At 40.6% G+C, this 27901-nt stretch overlaps 1 protein-coding gene across 1 annotated transcript in view; it reads left to right on the top strand.

The window, feature by feature from the left end:
- The first annotated feature begins 11391 nt into the window (after positions 1–11391).
- Tacr1 (tachykinin receptor 1) overlaps positions 11392–27901 on the top strand; it is a 166182-nt gene continuing 149672 nt past the window's right edge. The window contains exon 1 of the mRNA XM_048353576.1: positions 11392–11784. Within this exon, the coding sequence (XP_048209533.1) occupies positions 11396–11784 (389 nt within the window). The 5' untranslated portion in view covers positions 11392–11395. The remainder of the gene's footprint in view (positions 11785–27901) is intronic.

Raw genomic sequence — 27901 nt, 5'->3', positions numbered from 1 at the left:
TAGACCTTAGCCCTCTGTCCCTCCTCTACCTCATCAGATGACACTGCCTATTACTGCACACCACTTGGAGTTCACAAGACTCTCGTAGCTCAGCACATGAACACCATGTAGAACAATGCCTACATGGAAAATGCTTGGAGTGGGAGAGGAACATTGTCCACCTACAGTTATACTAACAGTACTAGGCTGATGTGGTAATAGACTAACTCTACGCAAAGCAGGTAAGACAGTACCTGGCACATAATAAACATAAGTTCAGACCCTAGTGCCTTCCTCATCTTCCTCCTGCTTCTTGTCACTTTTATTAATTTTTATTGTTGTGTCCTGCAGAGACTTACAGTGTGATGATTTCTGCTGTTGCTGCCTCCTTGCTTCTTTAAGGTTTTCCTAAAGCCACCTATTTTCATGCAACTCATCCCAGTTGAATACGTTTGTATTGATCAGGTTGAGCCACTTGCTGCCTGAAAGGTGGTAAAGGACAGGAGTGAGTGAATAGCTTGGTTCCTGCCCTGTGGGAACAATCACCTAATTTGAAAGAGACAGAATGCATACCAGGCAGTTTTCCTTCTGAATGGGTGGGTAAGCAAGGAAGACAGTGAGTAAAGGCAACTCATCCACACTGCCAGGGAAGGAAGAGGACACCTCCTAGCTAGTGGTTTGAGAGAATCCAGTTTTAAGGGGCATGTAAACCTAGGTGCTTCTCCTGTCCTTGCAATACTAATAGGTTATCCTTTCTCATCCACCCACATGGCTTCTGAACTGAAAGGCATACTTGAGCTGTGGAGTTCACTTGGAAGGTTAGGCTGAGGGAACAATGGAACTGGGCAGAGATTCCTCTAGCAGGCTGAGCATTTCTGGGACACCAGGCTGGAGTACAGAGGGTCCTAAAAAGTGTCCTAAAGTATGAAGTACGGGGAGAATTTGGACCCAGAGGTCTGAGAATGGGAGTGGCTATATATCACCTAGTATCCATCTTGTGAACCAGAGAGATTTCCTGGAGTCTAACACAGAGAGCAAGGTATCCTCACTCTTGGAACATGGCAATGGAAGTTTTCTGTGTTACAGGCATGTCCAGAAAAGTGGAAGGGTCTAATGACCTGTCCCTGCCACTTCTTTCATGATCTGTTTAAGATTTTTCCCTGTGGCTTGAATATGGTATGTTCCCCTCTAAAAGTGACACTGAAATTTAATCTCATTATGGGGTGTCCAGAAGTAACACCAAGGGATTCTTTAAAGTGATTATTAGGGTTCTGTCCTTATAGGTGGTGTTATAGGAGAATTTGTCTATACCTTAAAAGGTTAAATTGGGAGTCTTTACTAGAAAGCCAGAGACTGCAGGCCGGCTCCTGTCCCAAAGACCTACAGCCTGGAATGCCTCTAGTATAAAGCTTATAAAGGCATAAAGCACATAACCAGTGTGAGAAATTAAACCTAACAAAAATGTTATATGTATCTAGTGGCAAGAGTGCCTGCCTCATATACATGAGGCCCTGGGTTCGATTCCCCAGCACCACATATACAGAAAATGGCCAGAAGTGGCGCTGTGGCTCAAGTGGCAGAGTGCTAGCCTTGAGCAAAAAGAAGCCAGGGACAGTGCTCAGGCCCTGAGTCCAAGCCCCAGGACTGGCCAAAAAAAAAAAAAATGTTATATGTAGGCAGAGAAAACTAAATGAGGATACTTAATCCTAACAAAAGTATTATACATAGGCAAAGAAAACTACCCAGGGGAGCAATCATGGGTGATCAGGACCCAGTTATCTAGGGGAAGCAAGACCTTCCTAGACTCCAACAACTCATGACACATCTGCAATCTATCACCTTTAGAGTTCTCAGAAAGTCCCCCATCTTCTATTAACTTCTATTAAGATTCCAAGATAGCATTACTTAAATCCAGTATTCATATTTTAAAGGGTTAATCCATTCATGTGGGTTATGGATTAATGACTTAATGGATTACTTAAATGGCTGTGCTATCAAAGCCAATTTGGCTAGATGTCTCTCTGATTCACTGTGTCATTCCATGTGCAGGATTTTGCCAGCAGAGTGTCACTACAGGATACCTCACAACCTTGGACAAGAAGTATGAGTCAAAATAAATCCCTTCTTAAAAATAACTTAACTGATCTATGTAAGTTAGTAAGAATTTTTTCACTAGCAAAACAAAACAACAACAACAACAAAACAACCCTCCAACTACCATACTTGGACTCTTGTGACCCAGCAAAACAAATAAATAACAAGCCTCATTTTAGCATTGTGAATGATATGCTAATGAAATCCAGCAACTCAGAGGACATGGGTTGGGAAGCTCACAGTTCAAGACAAGCTCTGGCTAAAAGTTAGTGATATTCCAATCTCAACAAATAAATCAGGCATAGAGAATCATGTCTGTGATACCAGCTAGGAGGAAGGTATAGGTAGGAGGATCTCAGTGAATGACCAGCCCTATCTTAAAAAATAATAATAACTAAAAAATCAAAAGGGACTATAGGCACAGCCCAGGTAGAACAACTGCGTAGCAAGCACATGACCTTGAATTCAAATTCCAGCAAACTCCACAACAATACAAAAAAAGTTGCAACTAATATGGATAGCAGATATTTTGTTGATATACTGATTTTATTGCCTTTGGATATATACTCAGTGGTAGAATTTCTGGGTTAAAAGATAGTTCTACTTTTTGTTTTGAAAAAACTTTCATACTATTCTCCATAGTAATCACAAATTTTCATTCTCACAAATGATGCAGAAATGTTCTCTTTCATTCATAATCTATGGATCTGGAATCAATTTGTGTTTTATCAATGGATAAATGGATAAAGAAAATGAAGTTATATATACAATAAGAATTCATTCATGAAAACAAAAGAAAATTGTAATTTGCAACAAAATGAAGCCTGATGGACACTAAATTAAATGAAATAAGCTGGGCTCAGTGTCACAAATATTGCATGATATCACTTAAATGCAAATCTAAAAGAGAAAAATTCATAGAAGCAGAATGTAGATTGGTGGTTACCAAGAACTGGGGGTAGGGAAGGGCAAGAATGTTGACCATATATGGTAGGAAGTTTCAACCTGAAGGGAATAATAGTCTAGAGGTCTATTGTAGAACACAGTTAACAGTAATATTCTGCATACTTGAAAATTTCTAAGAGATCTTAATGTTTCAGTCATATAAATATATGAGATAACAAATATGTTAATTAGGTTTATAATATGCATAAAGCATAAATATGAATAACCATGAATATCCATAGTGAAAGGAAGGGTGGATAGGAAGGAAAGAAGGAAGAAAGGCAGGGAGGAAAGAAGAGGGCAGGGGAAGTGGGAGGGATGAAGGGAGGGAGAGAGGAAGGAAGGGAAAAAGGGAGGATAAGAAGGTGGGAGGCAGAGAGGAAATAATGGTGACTCAACCAAGGGTTTCAAGGAAGACAGAAGTGTACAACCAGAAAACATACTTGAATAAGCAAACTCCTGAAAAAAGATGATGGAAGTTTGAACAAAATATCAAAATAACAATAAGTATCCTTAAAGAAGCTCAACTGAAGAAAAACATTATCTTAAGAAACCAAAACCAGGGGCTGGGAATATGGCCTAGTGGCAAGAGTGCTTGCCTCTTACACATGAAGCTCTGGGTTCGATTCCCCAGCACCACATATATGGAAAACGGCCAGAAGGGGCGCTGTGGCTCAGGTGGCAGAATGCTAGTCTTGAGGGGGAAGAAGCCAGGGAAGGTGCTCAGGCCCTGAGTCCAAGGCCCAGGACTGGCCAAAAAAAAAAAGAAAAGAAAAGAAACCAAAACCAAACAAAAATATCGTGGCCAAAGTATTCAGTAGTTGTATTAAAAAACCCAAAGGAATGGCTGGAAAGTTCAAATGCAAGGAGTATTTCTCAGCAAAGTGCAGTAATTTTAAAGAAACTTATACAAAAAAAAATTTTTTTAAGGACAATCCAATTTTACATTAAGGTTTTATTCAGAGAGGGCTGCAAAGGGACTGAAACTTTCACAAAACAATAGTTGGCCTTGCCGTGCTCAGTACATGGACATTTACTGTTCTGTGCTATCATTTGATCCAGGCTTCTCCAAGGAGAATGGTTTCTACCTTTCACCCTAATCCCCTTGTTGTCTAATGAAGAGGCCTGCCACTTCTCTCAAACTAGTGCCTCTCTCATTACAATATTAACCAACATGTACAATTAACTGCCTGTTTCTCCCTCCTGGACAGTTAATGCCCTGTATTTCTAAAGCCTTTAGAGGAAGGACAGATCTAGCAGACTTGCCTGCTGACAAGAGGAGTTCTAACAAGAGAACAAAAGATGTGGGGATTGTGATCATTTGAAAATATACTAAGAAAAAACTGCCTGAGAAAAGCTCCTCTACTTTCAGGCTGGATTGAAAATAAAACATTCACATATGTTTTAAGCTGACTCAAAGATAATATTAATCCATAATGCTTATTAAAAATGCAAGTTTCCATACACCAAATATCTAATAGATGAGAATATTCTAGTAAATGTTATGTTTCTTTAAGATGTACCCTTCATTTTATGAGAAATCTAGAACATATGCCCTATTTATTCACTTCATCAAACTTAAATGTACCCGCAGGTCATCTAGGATCTTGTTAAAATGTAGATTGTAGTTCAGTACTTCTAGGTCTAGAGTCTGTCCAAGAATTTGCATTTCTGGACAGGCCTGGTGGCTCAGGCTTGTAATTTCAGGCATTTGGGAAACATATATGGAATATCAAAATTGGAGGTTAGCCTGGGTAAAATATTTGAAATACCCTATGTTAGCCAATAAGTTAAACAAGGTTAGTTTATGCCTGCCATCCAAACTGTAATGTATGGAAGATTGTAGGTAAGAGGAAGGATGTGTGAGAATGGTCCAAGACAAAAACACAAGACTTTACGAAAAAAAATACTAAAAGCAAAAAGACTGGAGGCATATGACTCAAGTCTGCTACCAAGTGTATTATGTATGGTCCTGAGTTCTAACCCCAGTACCAGAAAAAAAGAAATTACATCTCCAACTAGCTCATGGTACTATCCATAATGCTAGTTCTGGAATCAATATTAAAATTATTTCTGGCTATAGTTAAAGATGAAATGCTTCCCAGTTCTTTTTGGTTCTGTAACACTAATAACAAAGCTTGTCAGAAAAAAAAAAAGGATGGATGGATATATATATATATATATATATATATATATATATACATACATATATATATATCAATCTCAGGAAATCAGCTTTGAAAATTTAAATAAAATATTAGCAAGTTGAATGATTTAGAGGAACAACATTCTCTGACAAGGAAGAATGAATGCCAGGAATGCAAGGGCAGGTCCTTGTTTGGGTCATTGTTGGGAAATTTATTCACTTAATCCATTGGGTCAATAAACTACTGAGAAAAAATTACACAATGGATCAACAGATCCTGAAAAACAATTGTAAATAAAGACATTCCTAATAAGACTTAAAAGTGAGACAGAAAAAATACTGAAACATAAAAATCTCTTGGCAAATTTAAGAAGTATTATTCTAAATGGTTAAAAAAAAAAAAACTAAAACCACCTTAATTTAAAACTAGAAACCATGGAGGAAAACCTGCTATCATCATTTTAATTTAACTCGTCTTGGAAGATAGAAAAATTCAGTGAAATAATGACAAATAAAATGACAGAAAACTAAAGAAAGATTTTAAAATAATAGAATAAACAACGATTTATCAACATGGCTAAGATACACATACAAATGCCAATAACTTTTCTTTCATCTAACATTAAAAGGAGAAGCATTTCATTTGCAATATAATTTTTAAACCTATAGAATACATTAAAATAATCAAAAGACTAGACCTGGTTTGCCTAAAATTATAAAAAATCTTCTCAAAAGTTAGAAAAACAACCTGAAAGAAGAGAAAGGCATGCTAAATTCTCAGACAAAAAAAGACCTTAATATCCAAAGTGTTGATTTTGTCGAATTAACAAATAAATTCCAAGTAGTTCTAATTAGAACAGCAATTAGATGACTAATATAGTTCACTTTGTCTGGATGTTTTTAAATGGAATATGAAGTATTCATGCTTAAATATGAAAGGCATTAAGAAAAGCATTAAATGAGCAGTCATGTGAACTTGCCTTGCCAGATACAAAAATCTATTCTGTAATAGTTATTCATTACTACATGATGAGGAACATGTTAATCTCAAGTCTTAGTGGTGCCTCAACATGACAAAAGTTTATTGCTTGCTCCTGCTTCTCTGTATCCAATGATTTAGCAAGGGCTTGTGATACACAGTCACATGGAAACTCAAGGCCATAGAAGCTGTCGTCTTGTAGCAGCAGCATTCAGAAAACCAGATACTGAAAGGAGGGAAGAGAACCCAGAGATAAGCCCCAGTCCATCTCTCGCTTTCCTCTTCCTTCTCTCTTCTCTCTCCTTTTCTCTTTAATTTTTGCTCTCTTCGTTCTCTCCCTCCTAACCTTTTCTATCCTTCAAACTAGAAATTATACAAACTATTATTTATTTGGTAGTCTATTGACCTGAATTAGTAATCACACATTTCTCCCTAAATGCAAGGAAAGGAGTAGTTAGAAAAATGTGGGCGTTTATGAAATTATGTGTGTATGCATCTATATATGTGTGTGTGTGTGTATATATATTCATGTGTGTATATATACATATATATGACATTGCTATCCCAATCAACAAATGGATCAGAAGGAAGACTGGAGAATATAAAAATTAAATCACATATATTTGAATACTTAATCTATGATAAAGGTAATGATCTAATGTATTTGGAAAATGATGGACCTGTCAGAAGGAAATGGACCTGTCTATGAAGGAAAATGAAAAAAAAATCTTCATTTACTTTTAACAATATAAAATAAGAAATAAGTGAAATTAAAGTAAAAGTAAAAACTGCTAAGAAAAATCTAGGAGACTGAAAATAGCTAGAATTTAAGAAAGGGTTATAAATTCAAGACTGGAAAATCCAAATGTTACTAAAACAAATTCAACTACATAAAAAGTGTTCAAGTTTTGTAACACATTCATAAATTCAGGAGAGAAATAATCACATTGGGAAAAATATTCGAAATGTCATGGACAGGCACCATATTTCTGCTAATAACATTGAGAACATTTAGAAAAATGACTAAAAGCCAACTGATAGAAAAATAAAAGGTAAAGGATAGGAATAGAGAATTTATAAAAGGGAAAATTCAAATTCTCTGGTAGCTGGGTATAGGTCTATTCTATGATAGCATTGTTACAGTATTACATAGCCTTTCGACAAGAATTTTAATACCTACTATGGAGTAGATGTGTGGAAAAGGGTCATCTAATTGTTAGTCAAATAAACCACTAAAAGATGTTGCTATCCTTTCTGGAAGGCAGCATTAAAATATAAATCAAAATCCATGGCATATCTACATATGAATATAAATCTGTTAATAAAACATGATTATGTTGATATTTCTAATATAAATATGGTATTACAAATTACTCAGCAAGTCTACTTGGACTATATCCCATTGAAGGACAACATTAGGACCTAGGAGTGTAGCTCAGTGATAGAATACTTTGTTCAATTCTCAGCACTGAAAAACTAAACAAATGAAGGAAGGGAGGGAAAAAGAGAGAAAGACAGACACAATTAGGATTTAGGAATGTAGCTCAAGAATTTTTATTGTGTAGCTCAAGAATTTTTATTGTAGCATTGTCTCTTCTGGAAAAAAATCTGAAAACAGTGTGTTTTCATGAATGAAAAACAAATGTTTAAGTTATAGTTCATCCACAACATAATATTTAGCCATTGAGAAGGGTGAGTTGAATCTTCAGCTGTCAATTCAACAGTATTTGGACACACTTCTGAGTGAGAAAAACAAAATAAAGACAACACCAAAAGTCCTCTATTTGCATTCACAGGTACAGGTATTGCATGCTTTCATATTTCTGTTGAGCTTGAGTAAGCCTGGACAAATAAGCAAGGATTTATAATACTTTGTCAACAGGATTTGCTTTGAGACAGGTAAGTGAGTGTGCTGTGTCCAGTGTAGAAATGGGAACTAATGAACAAAAAGATATGTTGAAAACAATCACTTCTGCATATTTGTACCAATTATCCCCAGAGGGGAAAACTGTCACTCTCAGAGAAGGTCCCTACCTAACTAGTGTGGGAACAGAGGACATTTTCTGAACTACATGGATAAGGTTTGCTGGGGTCTTTGAACTGATGACCTCACCCTACCACTTGAGCTGACTCTCCCAACCTTTCTTTGTTTATTTTTAGCATAGGGTCTCTCTGGGTAGTCCAGGCTGGCTTCAAGCTCTCAGTCCTCCAGAGTTTTCTTTAATTGTGTATTCATCACATTTATTCTTATTGCTGCACTGATGCTAGGGCTTAAACTGAGGGCCTTGAACTCTCACTTAATGTTTTTGCTGAAAATTGGTGCTCTACCACTTGTGCTGCAGCACTACTTCTGGTAGTTGACTGGCTAATTGTAGTTAAAAGTCTCACAACTTTCCTACCTGGGCTGGTTTGGAACCATGATCCTCAGATCTCAGCCTCTTGAGTAGCTGGGATTACAGATGTGTGCCCACACTTACCCTTGGTTTCATGTAGAACAGAAATTAACTTTGAGTCCTAACTATCCCCAGTAAAATGGGCATGCACCATTAGAACCTGGAGCAGAAAGGAGGGCCAGCCATGCCAGCCTCATCCCAAGCATCAAGTTCAAGAGCAAAAGAGCCCAGAGGCCAGGGTGAGCACCATTGTGTCACTGGATGTAAGCTGAACAGTGTTTATCTGACAGTTTAAGCCTGGAATATTCTCTTCCCTTTCACTCAGTATCTTCTCATTCTATTTTTCCTTCAGGCTTTTCTGTGGATGAGTTTTTCTACCTTCCACCCTAACTCATTAGTTAGGTGAGGTCTTCCTCTTCTCTCACTTGAGAGCTAGTACTTTTCTTCTTCCAGTATTGTCCATTCTGTGCCTGCCATCAGTTACTTCTGTCCTCTAGGCTGTCGTGCATGCCACCTGGGCCTCCTTCCTCTCCCCTGGCCCTTCTTAAGGTCTCCCTCTCTAGGAGTTGGTGCAGCAACTGTGAGAGATCCAGAGTGGAGAAGGCATCGTTCCACCACTCAGCTGCAGATCTAATCTGGGGGCACTGTGCTGGAGTTCTCTCTACAGGGTTTAGGGGTTTTAGGGATGCCTGGGAGACATAGTAAAGCAAGATGAGGTTCCTACAAACGCTGAAATCTCGGTTGGTCTCCAATTTAGCCAGAGTGAACTAGCAGATTCCCTGCTCCAGGGAAGGGATCCGACTTTCCCTTGTCAAGAGTCAGTACAATACACTTCCCAGCCTTGGATGCTTCATGTGAAATGCAGTGCGCGCTTGCCAGACTAGGGCATAAAAAACTTCACTCTGTAGGGAGAACCACAGGTGCCAACCCAGACTAGAGCATGGTGGGTGCTACCTTCAGGGCGGGCGTATCCCAGTGTCCCCATAGTGGAAGCAGGGGAGGAGCAGGGGGAGGGGAAAAGGGGAGTAGATTCCCTCCCGGAAGACTTCAACTGTTCCCTTCCCCTTGCTGGTAGCCTCCTGGAACACACTCCAGAGATCAGCCCAACTCAGCTTCTCCAAGATGGTACTGAGCTCTTACCCCTCCTCCTCAGAGCGCCTGGTCACAGCTCGAACACTTCAAATTGCCTTACATTCTTGAAGGCTCCAAGTCCACCTGGGGCTGGATGCTCACAGGGAGAGAAGGCAGACTGAGTTGCCAGCCGTGTAAACATGAAAGGGGGAGTCCGGAAAGAGTCCCCATGCCATTCCGCACAGGCGAGGAGATGGAGGTTGTGCCGGGTCCCCAGGCAGCTAAGGAGAATCCAGTCCGCGGTGGGTGTTGGCCCGAGAGCTCTAGCCACAGCGTGCAGGCTTAAGAATTGCCCTTGCACTCACTAAGTTTAGCCGGGAATCCCGACCAGTCCCTCTGCCCGCCCCTGCGGGGAGGCTGTTGGGGGAATCAGATGGAAGGATCAGCTAAAGCTTCTCCTAGAGCAAGAGGATAAATCACCAGGGTGGCTGGGAAAGGTGTCCCAAAAGCTTAGAGCCTATCAAGGCTTCCCAAGGGAATCAGCCCACCGCGGAGGAGAGGGAGTAAAAGGGGGAGAAGCTAGATAAGTGGGGGGACGAAGAGGAGTCCTAAGCACTACCTCAAGAAAGTTGGCAAATGAAGCATGCCAGACACTAAAGCTGGAGTGAGGCCAGAGCGCCTCGCTGGCACCTGGCCACCACGTTGGCCCGATTTCCACTGCCACAAACACCGCTGCAGAGCTGTTGCAGGACTCCGGATTGCCTCCCTGGACGTTGAAAATTGACTGTTCGCTCAAATCCTTCTCAGCTCCTCAAATCCTTCCTTATCAACCAACTCTCCCCTCCGCCCCCCCCCCCCCACCGCAAAGAATCCTTGGTGCAACTGTGGTTGAGCTGTGGCCCCCTAGTATGGCTCCATCGTTCCCCAGGCCACTTACCGCCCCCTGCTGGGAATGTGGGGGGCATCAGGGTTGCAGTGGCCCACAGCAGGTAGCCAGCAGCCAAAGGCGTGGTGGCTGCGGCTGAGGAGGGAGGCAGCTGCCAACAGCTGGCGCAGCTGCTGCGCCGCGCTGCGCCCGAGGACTGGCAAGGACGCAGCCAGGTACAGCCTCTTCCCGGTGACGCGTCTGCAGCGGGTTATAAAAGCCGCCGGGGTGCACAGCCAGCGGAGGCTCTGCGAACCGGGAGCTGAAGCCGGACCTAAACCAAGATGCACTCGCATAGCTGAAGGTGGCAGCGCCTGCGGCGGGGGCGGGAGCTTCTGCGAACCCGAAAAGAGGAGAGAAAAAAAATCCTGCTGGACCGGAGGTCCCCAGGATCCTGCCTTTCACAGAATCAGAACTTTCACAGGTAGCCCTGTGGCGAGCATCTCTTTTCTCTTTCCCAAATCCTCTTGCTCAGGCACCAAGCATTGTCTTTCCCGCCGCAGGAAAAGGGGGAAGAGGAGTTCCAAGCACACAGCAGCAGGTGCGGGGAGGTGCAATGCTTCTCCCACTTCGAGCTTAATCCAGAAGAACCCCTGCCTTCCAGATACTGAGCTCAACAGCTCCTCACAGCCTGAAAGTGGAGGAATTCAGAGGCACGGAGCAGTCAGACACAGCGTATCTAGAATCATTTATTTTCTGAGCTCCCGGACTCGTTCCTGCCTGCAAGAACAGACTTCCATGTAGTAAACTTCCTTCCCTCTGTCTCCCTAAAGTGAGACCGGGATCCTCAGAACGTGGCTGCAAAGGGGGAAAGACTCTAGAAAGAGGTGGAAGGGCTCTGCTTCCTACCTTTAAAAAAAAAAATGGATAACGTCCTCCCAGTGGACTCCGACCTCTCCCTAAACATCTCCACCAACACCTCAGAACCCAATCAGTTCGTGCAGCCAGCCTGGCAAATTGTCCTTTGGGCAGCTGCCTACACGGTCATTGTGGTGACCTCGGTGGTGGGCAACGTGGTGGTAATGTGGATCATCTTAGCCCACAAAAGAATGAGAACGGTGACCAACTACTTCCTGGTGAACCTGGCCTTCGCCGAAGCCTCCATGGCTGCATTCAACACCGTGGTGAACTTCACCTACGCCGTCCACAATGAATGGTACTATGGCCTGTTCTACTGCAAGTTCCACAACTTCTTCCCCATCGCTGCTGTCTTCGCCAGTATCTACTCCATGACAGCCGTGGCCTTCGATAGGTGAGCTCGCCCTTAGTGGGAGTGAGAACGTGGCCAAAGAGGCATTGCTAGGGAGGGCTTGGGCTGCATTCCGTGTGAGCCAAGGATGAGACTGGTCTACCTATGCGTGCTCTGGGGCATTCACTGACTCTTGCCCAGTCACTGAATCACCATGTTATATCTAGGCCATTTTTTTCCTCCCCCTTTGCCACCTGTCACCAATTTTACTTCCTTTCCACACACACTCTCATTTTCTTCATTTAACTGCCTTTTCTCCCTCACTTACTCATCTCCCCAATATTTTCAACTCCAGCTTTTGCTCTTTTCCATTTAGCCCTCTCAAAGTCTGAAAGGGACTGCTCAGGGCTGGGTCAAGGGACTATGCTCTAAGTGGGGCTTTGTAAATTCCTCCAGGCCTGCTCTTTGGCTGTAGAACTTGTTTTGTGCTTTAAGTACACTTAGACAAATTCCTCTCCCCCCGACACACACTTTTTCCCCTGAAGATTTAGGAACTTTTAAGTTCTTATTTCAACTCAATAGTACTATTAGCTTGACAAGAGTATAAGAGTATTTCCCGAGAGTTATAACATATCCCAAGCTCTAATTCAGCTTTCTCTGTGTTGCTAGATTTTGCATTCAAGAATGAAATGATGTTCTTAAGAAACCTCATAGTCAGAGATCCACAAAGCTTACCCAAAGAGCCTTTCTAGATTTATCTTACTATGGAAGGTCAATGTTTTGAGCCTGTTTGTACCCACAGTAAAACGTTCTTGGCAAAAACAACTGCAAACTCTTCCTTTCCTACAACCAATAGGTTCAGGCATCAAAAGCTGATTGAAAGTGAAAAGGTTAGCATTTTTAAACACGCGCTAGTGTTCTGGAATGCCTCATCAGGTGGCATGAAGGAATATTGGTCAGTAGAATGTAACCTTATTAGTATTGACTTTTTTGTGAGTGTCCTGGGTTTCTGATTCATAATCTATATAGGCATGAGTGTTTAGTGTTTATTTGGGATATGGAGGTATATTGAAAGCATCTGCCAGTTTGATTTTAAAATTCTTTTGATGTGGTTGCTGAGAAAAATGAATCCAGGGAACCCAAAGGTGACTAGGAGAAAATATTTTTAAAAATCCTGAACTACTAACCCCTTTCCAGTGAAGATTGTTTATGAGTTGTTGTTGATGCAAATGTCTATAGTGCTTCTGTGGACAACAAGCACATTTAAAACTAGGAAAATCTATATTTCCATACTTTTCAGTGGTGTCTAGTCCCAACTTGTGAGCTTCATGTATGTTTGCCTCTATGCAATGTGTGCTTAATATGGTGTGTGCAAAACAAATTATGTGAATTCATTTATATTTTAAACCAAGAAGGTAAAACAGCTACTTAAATCAGCTATGAAATGAAACACTTTGTAAGTTTATTTTGCATGCTATCTTGGTTTTTCAGATACTCAGTTTGCAGATAATGAGGCACACCTGTTAGCCCTTCCATGTTGATTCATTCCTTAACCCCATAGCAGCTTCTCTAAACAAAACAAAGCAAAGCAAAAAAAACTTAGCTGGGCATAAGTGGCTCATTCCTGTAATCCTCGCTACTCAGGAGGCTGAGATCACAGGATCACGGTTCAAAGCCAGCCCAGGCAGACAAATCTATGAGATGCCTATCTCCAACTAACAAATGAAAAGCTAGTGGCGGTATGGCTCAAGTGATAGAGCACAAGCCCTAACCAAAGGAGCTAACCAAGAATGTTTGAGTCCCAGAGTTCAAGCCCTTATACCAAGTACCAAGCCCTGTACCAGCATACACACAATCTCCCCCCCTCCCCACCAAAAATACTCTATAGCATAGTAACCAAAGATTTGTGTGGTCCTAGGCATCTATCCTAAACAGCAAGTCCCAAGATATCAAAAAGACATTTGTACTTCCATGTTTATCACGGCACAATTCACAATAGCCAAAATATGGAAACAACCCAGATGCCCCTCCACAGATGAATGGATCCAAAAAATATGGTACCTTTACACAATGGAATACTACATAGCGATTAGGAATGGTGAAATATTGTTATTCGCAGGGAAATGGTCAGAACTCAAAAAAATAATGTTGAGCGAGACAAGCCTAGAACACAGAAAACAAAGGGGCATGATCTCCCTGATATATGACTGTTAAGAAAGGGAGATGGAGAGACAGTAGAGACAAGGTCTGTGAAACCAAAAACTGCTTGCCAAATGGTATTTCCCCACAGGATTGGGGCAGCGACCCAACAGTATGTAACTAAAACCAAACAACTACTCAATATATAAAGGTCAAAAATCGACCTCTCAGTGGAATACAATAGCTCAAAAGCTATGTATGTACGTTCATATAAGACTACTGTCGACATATTGTCTAATATCGACATTACATTTAAAGCCCTAGGCAAATTTTCTTGGGCTTGGCCACGTGGCTACTGTATATGTTCTTGATACATTGTATATTGTATATATGTCTACCTAACCTAGAGAAAGGAAAGAAAAACAGGGCGTAAGATATCACAAGAAATGTACACACTGCCCTACTATGTAATTGTACCCTTTTTGCACAACACCTTGTCAAAAAAAATTGTGTTCAATTAATAAATAAATTAAATTTAAAAAAAAGATTGTGCAGAGAAAGTTGATACTATTTCAGCTGTACACATACTTCCTTGATGATCGCCAAATTAGAGGGTAAATTGATGCATTTTACTGCATTGCCTGAGCTCTAAGGGGACCTGTTAGTCAGTAGGTACTAGAGCAGTGGACAGACTGACAGCACCAACAAACAGCACTATCCCTCTGGCTCACATAGGAACAGATTCAACAGCTCAGCTCTTTCCTTGATAATTTAGAAGATCAAGGGTAAGAATCAGAGTCAGGATCCTCATGGTGGATCATGGGCAGGGAGCCAGATTTTGCCTGGCTCCACTGTTATTTTTCTCTAGGTAAACTAAGATTGTATCCTGACCCTTCAGGGCTACAGAAAATGACAGCAACAAGAAGTATCCCATGTTTCTAATATGCAACTATGGCCCAGGGATGTTATCAATGGCATGCTTAGGGTAGAGTCAAGTGAGAGTTAGGATCGCTTCTAGTCTCTATCACCACCTCCCTCAAGTGCACTTTCTTTTTCTCCTTGCTCAGTTTCAGGAGCACATAATGAATGCATCGCTTGGGCCCACTGTGAGCATGGCTCCTGCCTGCAGAGCTATCCATTCTCTCCAAAGGATTTGTAGAAAGGCATTTGAAGTCTCTCTCTCAATCTCTCTCTCTGTCTCTCTCTCTGTCTCTCTCTCTCTCTCAGAATCATCTCTCCTCTCCTGCAACATGGAAATACAGTCAGAGAAATAGGCTTTTTTTGTACAGTCTTCAAATTTTAATGGGATAGTTGAATCAATTCTTAAAAATACCAATGTGGAAAATACCAATGTGGTTTTTCTGATTATAAAATTAAACATTATTTATTGCAGAAGACTTGGGAAATATGAAGAGCATAGATGCAAATGTTCAAACAACTAGTACCACACCATCTCAAAATAGCACCTGTTAACACTGGAATTTCTCTTTTATAAATGAGACTACATAACTGAAGTCATTCTGTATGATGTTGTGGCTTTTCTTCCAGGATATGAATGGAAAACTAAATTAATAGCTTTTTGTGTTATTTAAACCATCATCAGAAACATAATCTGAATGGTGTCATATTATTCTATTGCACGAATGTGCTATTGTTTATTTAACCATTCATCTACTGCTGGGTATTTAGGTGATTTCTAGACTTTTTGCTAGATTTAAGTTCTAGTTAATTTCTGTATGATCATTCCCATACGATCATTGTGTTTTGCTTTTTAAAAACTATTTCCTCTGAAGGAATTCCCAGAAGTGAGAATACTAGATCGAATGCAATAATCAAAACAAACTTCAAAACTATTTTTAAAGGATTAGAAACTCTTAGCAGAGCAAGGAACATATCTGTCTTGTTTATTTATTTTAATTTCTTCAACACAAACAGGACTTGACACCTAACCATGGCCTGTGTTTCTGAATATGTGAGTAAATAACACATGTATCTAGAAGAACATTTTTACAATAAGTACAATTTAAGTATCACCTTAAAATACCACTGATGATAATTTATCAGTTTAAGTTCTGAAGTACTGGCTTATCCTTACATTCTCATACCATGCATAGCCATTCACACTTTCAAGAGTAAATTTCTGATCACAATAAAATTAGTTTCATTTTCATGTTTATTGTTTTTGTGGGGTGTTTTTTTGTGTGTGGTACTGAGGTTTTCTAGTCATACTTACTAGACAGGCACACTACTACTTAATGCAAGCTTCCAGCTAGAGCAATTTTAATAGCTGATTTGCTTTTACTTTCTTTTTTATTTGAAGCTGCTGTTGTTGTTAAATATTATAGAATAGTTTTAAATAGGATGCTTAGTGAGTGTGTCATATTATGTGCCTATAATTTGTTTAGCCATTTCTCTGTTTTTGGATGCCAGTTGTTTTAATTCTTTATAACTACAAGTACCTTTGAAATGAATATCCTGGACATAAACTTTGAAAGTTTCCTTAGGATAAACTCTCTAAATATTGTTGGGTTTGAATTATCCTGTTAGCTTTTCCTAATTCCCTTTTAGAATTAACATGTATGAAAAGATTTAATACTTTCAATTGTGGATTACAGTACTGGTTCAAATGCTTCGTATAGTCTCTCCCTGAATGGTAGTGGGGGTGAGGACAAGATTTCCCCCCCAAAGAATACTTATTTTACCTACAAAAAATAAAGTTCCAAAGACAAATGCAGGTCTAGCCAATCAGTTCTAGTTCTAATTAAATCCCAACAAATATCAGGAATTTTACCTTTTGAATTATGTAATTTCTCACACTTTAAAGTTGAAAATTATTTTCTATTATAAAAAAACTATAAGATAAGAAGTTTCTGAACTTGAGGGGTTATTGAGAATTAAGACTTTCAGTTTATGAGGACTGATGGTGAGATGACAGTTGTTTCAATAGAGTGAACTGATGGGAGTACTGGGTAACAAGTCTCTGCGCCCCACAAGGGGATATGAAGGGACAATAGATGCATACCATATATGCATCAACATAAAGCTCCCAGTAGAAGCCTGCAGCTACAGATCCTCTGCATAGAAGGAGCAGGTATAATTTCAGTGAGAAGAAAAGCACAGATTGCTCTCTCCTTGACTGGGTATGTTGTATTTCAGTGAAAGGAGAATCTTACCAGGATTGTTCCTGGAAAACAGGAGATATTCTCAGCATCATCTCAGTTGCCCAGATAGCAGTAGCTATCTTTTTGAAGGGAAAAGAGGGAATGTGTCACATGGGAGAATAAAAGAGGAACACAAAACAAAGACAAGCACAATAACAAACATTCGGCCCCATGGGCTCTGATGTTCTTCCCATTCTGTCTTGACAGCATTTAGCTTCCCTTGAATGTTAATGTGTTGGCTAGGACAGATACTATTATCTATCTTGACACTATTCCCTCTGTCTTTCCCACTTCACCCAGCAACTAGAATCTGATCCCAAGATTGAGACGGACCTGAGAACCCATAGCCCAAGCATTCATATGATGATGAGAATAGCCATTCAATAAAGGTTTAGTTACCACAAATGTCCATCCTTTCAAATCAGGAACCTTCAATATCAATGTTGACAGGGATCAGATAAGACTTTGTAGCATCTCAGGTGGGTGTTTATTCTTCAAGAAATTCTCATAAAAGACTCAATGTGCCCGGCACTGGTGGCTCATGCCTGTAACCCTATCTATGCAAGAGACTGGGATCTGAGGATTGAGGTTCAAAGCCAGCCCAGGCAGGAAAGTCCATGAGACTCATATTTCCAATTAACCGCCAGAAATCTGGAAGTGGCACTGTGGCTCAATGTGGTAGAGCACTAGACTTGAGCTGTAGAGCTCAGGGACAGGGCCCAGACCCAGAGTTCAAGCTCTGTGACAGACCAAAAAAATAAAAAAACAGACTCAATGCCAGTTTAATTTTGAGAGCTGTCCCTTTACCCTTGCCAGATCCTTTCCTAACTCTTGGGAGTCTCACTGTCTTAATGATCAAAGCTGTTGGTTGTTTGTTTCGTTTCATTTTTTTTCCCAAACTGGCAGGAATCTGAGCTCACTGAGGTAAAATGAAAAGTAATTCTCAATGTAAAAGAACATGATAGGAGCCCAAGACTTTGCTACTATTATTGTTGTTGAATTATAAAATGGTAAGCTAAAGACCATAAGGGATACATTCACTCCAACTTAGAAAAGACATTCATTCCATTGAGAAACAAACTGAATGCCACAGGGTAAGGAGATATGTTCCAAACTCAGGGCAGTGTATCTTCCTTCAAAGTCCTTATGCTACATATTAAGACAAATCTGACTGATTCAGAGTCTACTGTAATGTAAGATACTAAGTGCTGTGTTTCATATGTGTTGTGCAGAAAAATTCTATTGGAGAGAAGAGGTGGGAAGTCATGGTAGGCAAGCATCAAGAAAGATCACAGAAGATAGAAATTGACTTGGCCTTAAACCTTATGTATAGTTCTGCTTTTTAAATTTTATTTTATAGAGAATGATTGGAGTAAAAAGGTGACATGTAGCTAGACACTGGTGGCTCATGCCTGTAATCCTAACTACTCAGAGGCTGAGGTCGAGGATTATGGTTCAAAGCCAGCCCAAACAGGAAAGTCTGAGACTGATCTCCAATTAACCACCAGAAAACTGGAAGTGGTGCTGTGGCTCAAAGTGGTAGATCATTAGCCTTGAGCAAAAGAGAGCAGGGTCAGAGCCCAGGCCTTGAAATTAATTAATGTAATGTGGAAATTGATATGATTAGAGGAAATAGTGGGAAGAAAGTGAGTACAATTTATGTTGAATTCAATATTGTAATGATATATTAGATGGAAATACCCAAAAAGTAATTCACATGATGGAGTTACAGAATAGGGAAACCAGGGATCAAAACATAGATTGAGGCACTTGCCAAACAGAGAGGTTACCATCATCCAGTGTAATAGAAGTAGAGCATCATCCTTCCTCCCATGTACTTGTTTCCAATAAAGAGGCTGAAGATTCACAAGGACATCCTACCAGGCACCACAAAGGGAAAAAGCAGACATGGTAGTACAGAAGCCAGAATATGTAGAGTGACAAAGACTAACAAAGTCAACCTGTGGGTGGCTGTGTTCATTAGTGTCATTGAACCTAAGGACACTGCGAACACTGAATTTCCTCTGAAGAATATCAGTGACCTATAAAGTCACGATGTTTATAAAATATGATTGGGTGGTAAAATTGGATGGCAGTGAGGGGACATAGTCTCTCCCTCTCCTATCTATCCATCAAACCATGGTTGAGGATCTACGTGCCAGCTGTTGAGATAGGGAGACACTTCACTCTGTGCTTTCAGTCTTTGGGGATCTTACATAAGCACAGATACCACAGGGAGCACAGCATCCTGAGCACATGCTCAGGAAGCTTGTGGACAGCAAAGAACTGCCCTGGGATTGTGGGAAAGGGAAGAGGAGGAGGAGAACAGAAGGTAGGAGAAAAGGAAAGGAAGGAGTAGGAAGAAGAAGAGTGTAACTGTACAGAGGAAACAATGTAGACTTTTGTTTTTAAGTTAACTACAAGAATGCTGGCTTGGGGGGCTGGGGATATAGCCTAGCGGCAAGAGTGCCTGCCTCGGATACACGAGGCCCTAGGTTCGATTCCCCAGCACCACATATACAGAAAACGGCCAGAAGCGGCGCTGTGGCTCAAGTGGCAGAGTGCTAGCCTTGAGCGGGAAGAAGCCAGGGACAGTGCTCAGGCCCTGAGTCCAAGGCCCAGGACTGGCAAAAAAAAAAAAAAAAAGAATGCTGGCTTGTAAATACAATGATTTATTATTATTATTATTATTTATTTATTATTGTGAGTCATAGGGCTTGAATTCAGGACGTGGGCACTTCCCCTGAGCTTTTTTTTAACGTTTCAAAGAACTTTATTTAAAATGATCTCTACTGGGAAGTGACAAAGCTAGTAGGTCATGGCCTACAGTCTTGGAGTTTGGGGTCTTCTGGATAAATGGAAAGGGAAAATCTAAAACTTTTAGTCTTGACTTAGGACAGAGCTGAAGCCTTGGGTCAGGTAAAACACTGCCTGGGAATGAGGTCATGCATATGAGGGTAGACAAGAGATTGAAATCATTCATCCCTAGTTGTAGACCCAGTCGCCTTCCACAGCCAGTGTGTCCCTGAGTTTTTGTGTTCAAGGCTAGTGCTCTACCACTTTGAGCAACTGCCCCACTTCCAGTTTTCTGGTGATACATTGGAGATAAGAGTCTCATGGACTTTCCTGCCTGGGCTAGCTTTGAACTTTGATCCTCAGATCTAAACCTCCTGAGTAGCTAACATTACAGGCATGAGCCATTGGCACTTGGAGGAGTTATTAATTTTTATCACTTAGATACTAGAAAAGAGATTCCATGTTAATAAATTAGTAATAATAGCCTGTCTTGTGTTCCCCAATCCATTGTTTCACACAATCCTCATGATGGCAATGGGAATATTCTTTTAATAATTTTATTTATTTGTTGTGTTTATGTGGTACCAAGAAATTGAATACAGGGCCTCATGCATTGCTAGGTAAGCATTCTACCACTATATACTCTACTATATTCCTTGCCCGGAAATATTTTTTATACCTCGGAAAGACTATTAGAGACCTGCTGGTTTTTTTTAAAGCAAGACGGACATTATGTTAATTTATTTCATTTACATATACTGCTAATAAGCAATCAAAACATTAATATCTCCATAGATAAATGGAGTAACACATGAACAGACATGAATGTTCTACTCACGGCCCTCCAATTCTCCATCCATTCTCAGCTCGAAGATCTATGCATTTTGCTTTAATGTGCCCTACCTAAAGAAAGCTGACACTATATGAAGAAAGAGATGTAACAGTCCTACTGTATCAACCTCTATATCCTCATTAATCATTCCCATTCCTATTAGTCATTCCATTTGTGAAGAGTCCTCTTAAAAGGAGGTGATCAGAACTGAGCATCACCTAATGACCATGACCCTGTATACCACCATCTGCTGTAGGATTGGCGTCTTACCTGGTGGCCTTGTTGTCTTCTTAGGCTTTTATCAGGAGCCACCTCCACTTGTAGGCTGACTTGCTGGACCTGCAAATCTAAATGAAGTGTCCTTGTTACCTATTCCCATATCCTTTATCCAGTGATGTTGTTACTGCCTGTGATGTGTTGTCTCCAACTCATCTCCCTTCCTACTGGACTACAAGCTCTATGAAAACAAGCTGCTTCAAGCACTTACATGACACAAAGTGGGAAATTATTACAATATGTGTACTATGGCCACTTTCTATGCCTCCCTCCTGCACTAACAAAATCTGAAAACCAGATCCGGTATATCAGCCAGAATCTAAAGCATACCTATAATGCTACATCTTAAAGCAAAAGGAGGAGAAAAAAGGCCATCTTTCTGATCATCATAAAGTTAGTGCTGAAACACAGAACACTTTCGATTTGGAATACCCTGCTATAGAATAATCATGATTTCTAATCACAATGACCTCTTTCTCACTCCACCCTTCAAACTCACACCCTGCTGCACTCAGTGTGCACTATGCTCCCGGACAAAACCTCTACTAGAAAGGGCATGTCACATCTCTACTATACCTCCAGTCTCCCTGGGCATACTAGGAATGCCCAGGTTACTTTTGCACCTTCCTCAGGCCCAGTTGTTCCTTTGTTTACTTATTTTACATTTCTAACAACAAAAACCCTGCTCTTATTTATTTGCTCTTCTTGAGGCATGACCAGCAGAAACCTACACTCTACCAAACCCTGGCAAACCTGGAGCCAAACTAGTTGTCCACAGGCTGCTAGTCCAGAACTGAGAGAGTATAGCCCAGGAGTAGAACTTCATGGTAGAGTTTTTACCTTATTGTCTTTCTACTCACACAGGAAAATTCTAGTATGTAGTGGCCTGAAGAAGCCATAGACTGGGTAATAGACTGGAGGACTAGCTTATATTGACCCAAACTTTTTCATGCCACCTGACAGGCTGCAATTACACTGCAGTTGGAGGGGGAGTAGGAAAGCCCATGGAGGAGGAGCCCCATGAATGAGAAGGTACTTTAACTATACCCTTGAGGCCTAAGCCTCAGCATGAATTTCAGTGCAGCACATGAGCTGCTTTTTTCTTCTTTTTGAAAATTTTATTTGATCTACCTTCAAATCCAGCCCTAACATTATGTCTAATATTTGAGACTACCCAGAAGTGCCTTTCCCATGATTTGTAAGATCACCCTTCCAACAACCTTTCTTCTAGCCTGTCAGGAGTATAGATCATGTTGCAGCACTGGCTCTACCATGTATTAGAGGTGCAAACCTAAGCAAGACATTCAACCTATCTGGGCTTCGTTCACTTGATCTCATAAAATAGATACTCTGATCGCTCAGGAAATGTCTAAGAGCTTTTGAACCATCTATTGGCATGTACACACATTCCACCACGACCACCACCCCAAACCATTCATCATTCACTTTCCAAATCTTTTTAGGGAGACAGGGTTTCTCTCTGTAACCCAGGCTACCCTTGACTTCCCAATCCTCCTGCTTCAGACTAACAAATCCTAAATTCTACAGGCACAGCACTACACCCAGCTTTCACTGTCCAACTCTTTTTTAAATTTATTTTTATTTCATTGTAAAGGTGATGTATAGAGAGGTTAAAGTTACATAAGTAAGGTAATGAGTACATTTGTTGTCGAACATTGTTGCCCCCTCTCTCATTTTTCTCTTACTTTATCTCCTCTCATCCCACCCAAGTTGTAAAGTTCATTTCCAACATAGTGCCTAGAGAGTATTACTGTTGCATTAGTTCACCCTTTGTCCTTTGTCTCACTATTTTGTTATTCCCCTTCCTTTCCCCTAATCAGCTAAAAGTATAAACAAGACACAGGGTACCAAAATCAAAGCCAGTTGCAACAGGGGATAAACCAAAAGAAAAAAACTGAAAGCAAAAAGAAATAACTTCACACAGTACATTAAAAAAAAAAAAAGCTCTTGTTTGCCCAACTCTTCCTGTTCCTACATCACCACTTTCACTAGAGAATGTCAATGGCACATTTAATACCTGAGGGAAAACTTGTGCACTGCAAAAAGTTCTTCAAGCTATGTGATTTCCAGTTGACAATCAACTTATTCTTGTTGCGGTGTTTATCCAGCCTTCTAAATCAGGTAACTTTCTTGTGCGTGAAGTTTGCGTGGATAACAGTGTTAAACAGCCACTTTCTCTTGACCTTTGACTGAAGCTCAGTTAGCTCTTAAATGTGGCATGAGTCCTTGCTCTTAAGTGTCTTAGCGCCATTCTCAAACTAATCAACCAAGTAGTCTGCCATACTTCCAATTAGCTGTGACTGTTTTAGAACTTATATGAAATTGATCTTTTAAAAAACTGGAAGCAGGGGCTGGGGATATAGCCTAGTGGCAAGAGTGCCTGCCTCAGATACACGAGGCCCTAGGTTCGATTCCCCAGCACCACATATACAGAAAACGGCCAGAAGCGGCGCTGTGGCTCAAGTGGCAGAGTGCTAGCCTTGAGCGGGAAGAAGCCAGGGACGGTGCTCGAGCCCTGAGTCCAAGGCCCAGGACTGGCCAAAAAAAAAAAAAAAAACTGGAAGCAACTTATAAACTTGATGAATGAAACTCCCCCAAACACTTTCAAACTATAACCACAAATTTAATACATCTGGTTTTCCTAAAAATCTCAAATCCCTAGCAGGATGACTTACAAATAAAAGGAACAAAATCCCTCTCAAGGTTTACATAGCTCTTATATGTCTAATAAATCAAAGCTGCTAAATTTAGCCCATCAAACTCTCTCCAAGTGTTTGAACTTCCTAAGAATTAAACTTATAAACCCAGCAAATGAGGTTAGCATGAGCATATAAATATTGACTACAAAATGAACTCATTAAATCCTCCTAAGCAATTAAAATTATTTCTTCGGTAAGTCCAAGTCCCTAACATGTCAAAGGCACATTTTTAACATATTAAACACAAGTCACAAATAAAGCAACCTAGACTGACCACGTTCATACATACAAACAAGTTACATCCAAACAGGATTTCCTCATTGTCTATTTCAGTTCATTAAATGCCTTACCAGCACTGTGAAGACATAGAAGCATCTGCTGCAGACTCTGTCTGGAAAGAACAGCAGGGGTTCTGAAACCAGGGGTTGTAGGAGGTCTGAATCTGGGGATTCATTGCAAGATATTGCCCACATACTATACCTTAAGACTTGGGCCCCTTCCTACAGTGGAACTCTGCCTCTCCGGGGGCACCAGGCTCACCCACTGAGGTCAAGTCCTTGTAATATATATCCTGTACTATGTGTATATATGTGTGTATGTATGTGTATGTATATATTTGTGTACATATATATACATATATATATATATATATCCTGATGCAATCCTGCAGAGCCTTACCCTCCCCAGATCTATATTGCATTTGTCTTCTTTCTGCATGAGTAGAGTTTGCTATACCCTCTATCCATTCCCTTTATCTACCTTTGATTCCAAATTGTTTATTGACGTGAGTATTCATCCATTCCCTGTTGCTAATAACTACAGACTGGAAGTTATTCAGGGTCACAGTTCTGGAAGTGTAAGTTTAGGGCCACTCTGGTGATGGACTTCATGCTGGCAAAGTCCTAAGGTGGTGCAGACATTCTTGCCACGTGGTAGCACACATGTGTCTCTGTTCTTCTTCTGGTCTCCTTCCCTTTTTATATAAGCCACCAGCATAAAATCACGAGGTCCACCCTGAGGACCTTATCTAATCCTAATCCCTGTGGGCCTCACTCATAAACACCACAACCAGATGAATCTTCCATTCTTTTCATTTATAATTATTATTTTACTGATACAGAAATTTGAACTCTGTCTTGCCATTGCTGGGATAGTGCTCTACTACTTGAGCCATGCCTTCAGCCTCACATTTTGCTGGTTATTTTGGAAATGAACTTTTACAGATTTTTCTGCCTGAACTGGCTTTGCACAATGAGCCACTGGATCCTAGCCTCCTGAGTAGCTAAGATGATAGGCATAAGCTATCAGCACCTAGCACCACCATTTTACTGCTTTTAAATGGGGATTAAATGTATACACAGGAAGCACTCAGAGAATATGTAACTCCTATCCTGACCATAAAAGTATGGAAAAAGCAATGTCCTTCCCTGGCCCCAACTACCCCTACCTTTGGTATTCCAGTTTCTTTTCTCAGACTTTGAGGTCACAAAACATGTGCCAGAACTTTGCTGAATGTATCCTGTTTCTTCACATGAATCATTGAAAGTGGGGTTGTATGTGTTTGCTTTCACAAACCCAAGCTCTAAACATGTCTGGGACCTAGCTCCAATGCTGTTGTCAGGTGCCTCTGATGTCAAAGTTCAGCCCAGCAGCTCCCTTTCCTCCTGACACAAAGTTGTCAGTGGTAGGGACTCCCTTCCTGGAGTATCACCTCATACTCTTGAATCCCCTAACTGCCTCATGAGATATTCTGCCTTCAGATAACTGGACTAAGCGCGTTTTCATAGTTCTCTGTATGCTGGACTCCTTCCCTTAATTTTCTCCTCACTACCATTAATTGCAGTGAAAAATGTTCCTAAACTATGCTGTGCTTACTGCTCAGCCTAGTGTCCTAAAACCACAGGTGGACTGATAATCAGGTCTCCTTTGCCCTTCTGTCACTGCTTGAGTTCAGGCCAGGAGGCCTATCCACAGTCAGGCCAGCAGCCTTCCTACTCTATCAGAGAACATAATTGAGACATTAATTTTTAAAACCCTGGTGCACATGTTTATTAGCATATGAGGAGATTAGAAGCATAATTTTACATATTCACCTTGTATAATTTATTAATTTTTATTTTAGTATGGAGGAATGTCCTCTGGAATAATGAACATGGTTTTTTGTTTTTTGTGTTTTTTTTTGGCCAGTCCTGGGGCTTGGACTCAGGGCCTGAGCACTGTCCCTGGCTTCTTTTGTTGCTCAAGGCTAGCACTCTGCCACTTGAGCCACAGCGCCACTTCTGGCCGTTTTCTGCACATGTGGTGCTGGGGAATTGAACCCAGGGCCTCAAGTATACGAGCCCGAGGCAAGCACTCTTGCCACTAGGCCATATCCCCAGCCCAATGAGCATGTTTTCATAAGAGGATTTGTCTGCAGAGTATGGCAGTACACTCCTATAATCCTTTAGAAGCTTGAGGAACTCAGGATTTCCAGGCCAGCCTGGGATACTGGTTAGACCCTATCACCATAAAACAAAAGAAAATCGTTTACTCTGAAATTGATAGAGCAAAAGAAAAGACTACAAACAACTGAAATTCTCTCCTAAATAGTCAGAGTGGGTTTTAAAATGCCCTAGAATTCATGACAAGATCCCGAATAGAAGCAGGCCTGAGTGTAAGTTGGACAACTTAAATGGGCTCTTCATATCCCAGCAAAAAGATGACAGACAAAACCTTGTTACCAGATCATTGTTGGAGATCTCATTTACACTTGTAATGGAAGTTCTCTTTTCAGCTGGCATGAAAAGGGATCTAGAAGTTAGTGTGTTCAAGATGCAGCCAGAATACCGCTGAAGCCAGAACCATCCCAGTATTTAAGTGAGTCAGTGAGGGTAGTCACATCCTAAAAGGCTAGACTGAATGAAAGGAAGACAGAGATCTGTCCTTTCTCTTCATCGAAGTTCCCCTTTAGTGATGCTATAATCACCTCCAGCCTTCTTTGAAGCCCTTTCCCAATCCTGCCTCATCAATGCATAGTCCCAAATCACTACACATTCTCTTCAAAACCCAGTCCAATTTAGTAAATTGAATTGAACAAAGAAAAGCATCTCTGATTAAAATCACAGTAAGGTGGGGATGATAGGGACCTTTTTCTGTCTCCAAGGTCTCATCTGTATTTTCAAATAGGAATGTGTTCATTCCAATTATGACATTCTTTGAGTAGGAATGAGTATACAGAATCAAAACAATCTTAGGGACTGAGCTAGCCTGAAACATAAAAAGTGCTGGAATTTAGGTAATACAGAAATGTCCCAAATTGCTTTCTCACAAAATACCACCATGTGCCTACCAAGGAGATTGGTCATGAGTACTGGAAGCTCTGTTGTCATGAGCCATTGTTACTTGAAGAACTTCTGTCTCTTCTCTGAAGGACCAGTGAAGTTTCCATTTGTGGTTGGGTAGTGAAATGAGGTTGGATTCATTTCTGTTCTTAAAACTTTATGTAAGACAGTCATTGTTTTGTCAATATGTAATATTTTTATAACCTAGAAAAATGTTTTCACTAAGCAGGAGCTGTGGATCACACTCCCAGACATTCAAGTCTGCAGTGCAATCTTGTAAGGCTAAGGTGGATGCTTCAGTCTTGTAGTGTCGACAGTGGGACTGTACTGTTGGCCAGTCCGGGGTTGAAAGCAAGATTTTCTGTCAGTCTGTCTAAACCCGCCCTTCATCTGGAAACATTCTTTTTCTCTGCTGACCTTCCTTTCCTTTTACATCTGGATAAAAATTTCCTTGATCCATTTCTTCCTAGCCCCTCCTCAGTGTTTAGACATAGCACAGATCCAATAAATAGCAGTGCATAAAAACATAGACGGAGCAGATGATAAAACAAAAGCTGTTATGTACAAAACATTTGCACAACTGTATAAAAATCAAATTACTAGTGTTCTAATTAAGCAAATGAGTCCAGAAGGAACCTGGAAAGATTCATGAAGGCTGTTCATTATTTAGGTATTATTTAGGTACATAAACTACTGTTTTCTAAGTAAAAACAATTACTCTTGAGTATTATCTGCACAATTCAATATTCCCTTCTAACACATTTATTGCACCTACTTGGTAATTTCTAAAATATTATACTTTATTGAGAAATAAAAATTTACAAAAATATGTGAAGAAAAACAAAAGCAAGCTCGACCCTTATCAGAATACCAAACTCTACTATCAGCAGTTCTTAGGAATTATTTCATTTTAGGATATATTTCCTGTGAATAGGA

This window comes from Perognathus longimembris, chromosome 8, assembly GCF_023159225.1.
Source record: "Perognathus longimembris pacificus isolate PPM17 chromosome 8, ASM2315922v1, whole genome shotgun sequence".
Classification (NCBI taxonomy): Eukaryota; Metazoa; Chordata; class Mammalia; order Rodentia; family Heteromyidae; genus Perognathus; species Perognathus longimembris.
The sequence above is the reverse complement of the archived record's forward strand: the minus strand, read 5'-3'. Positions and strand labels throughout refer to the sequence as shown.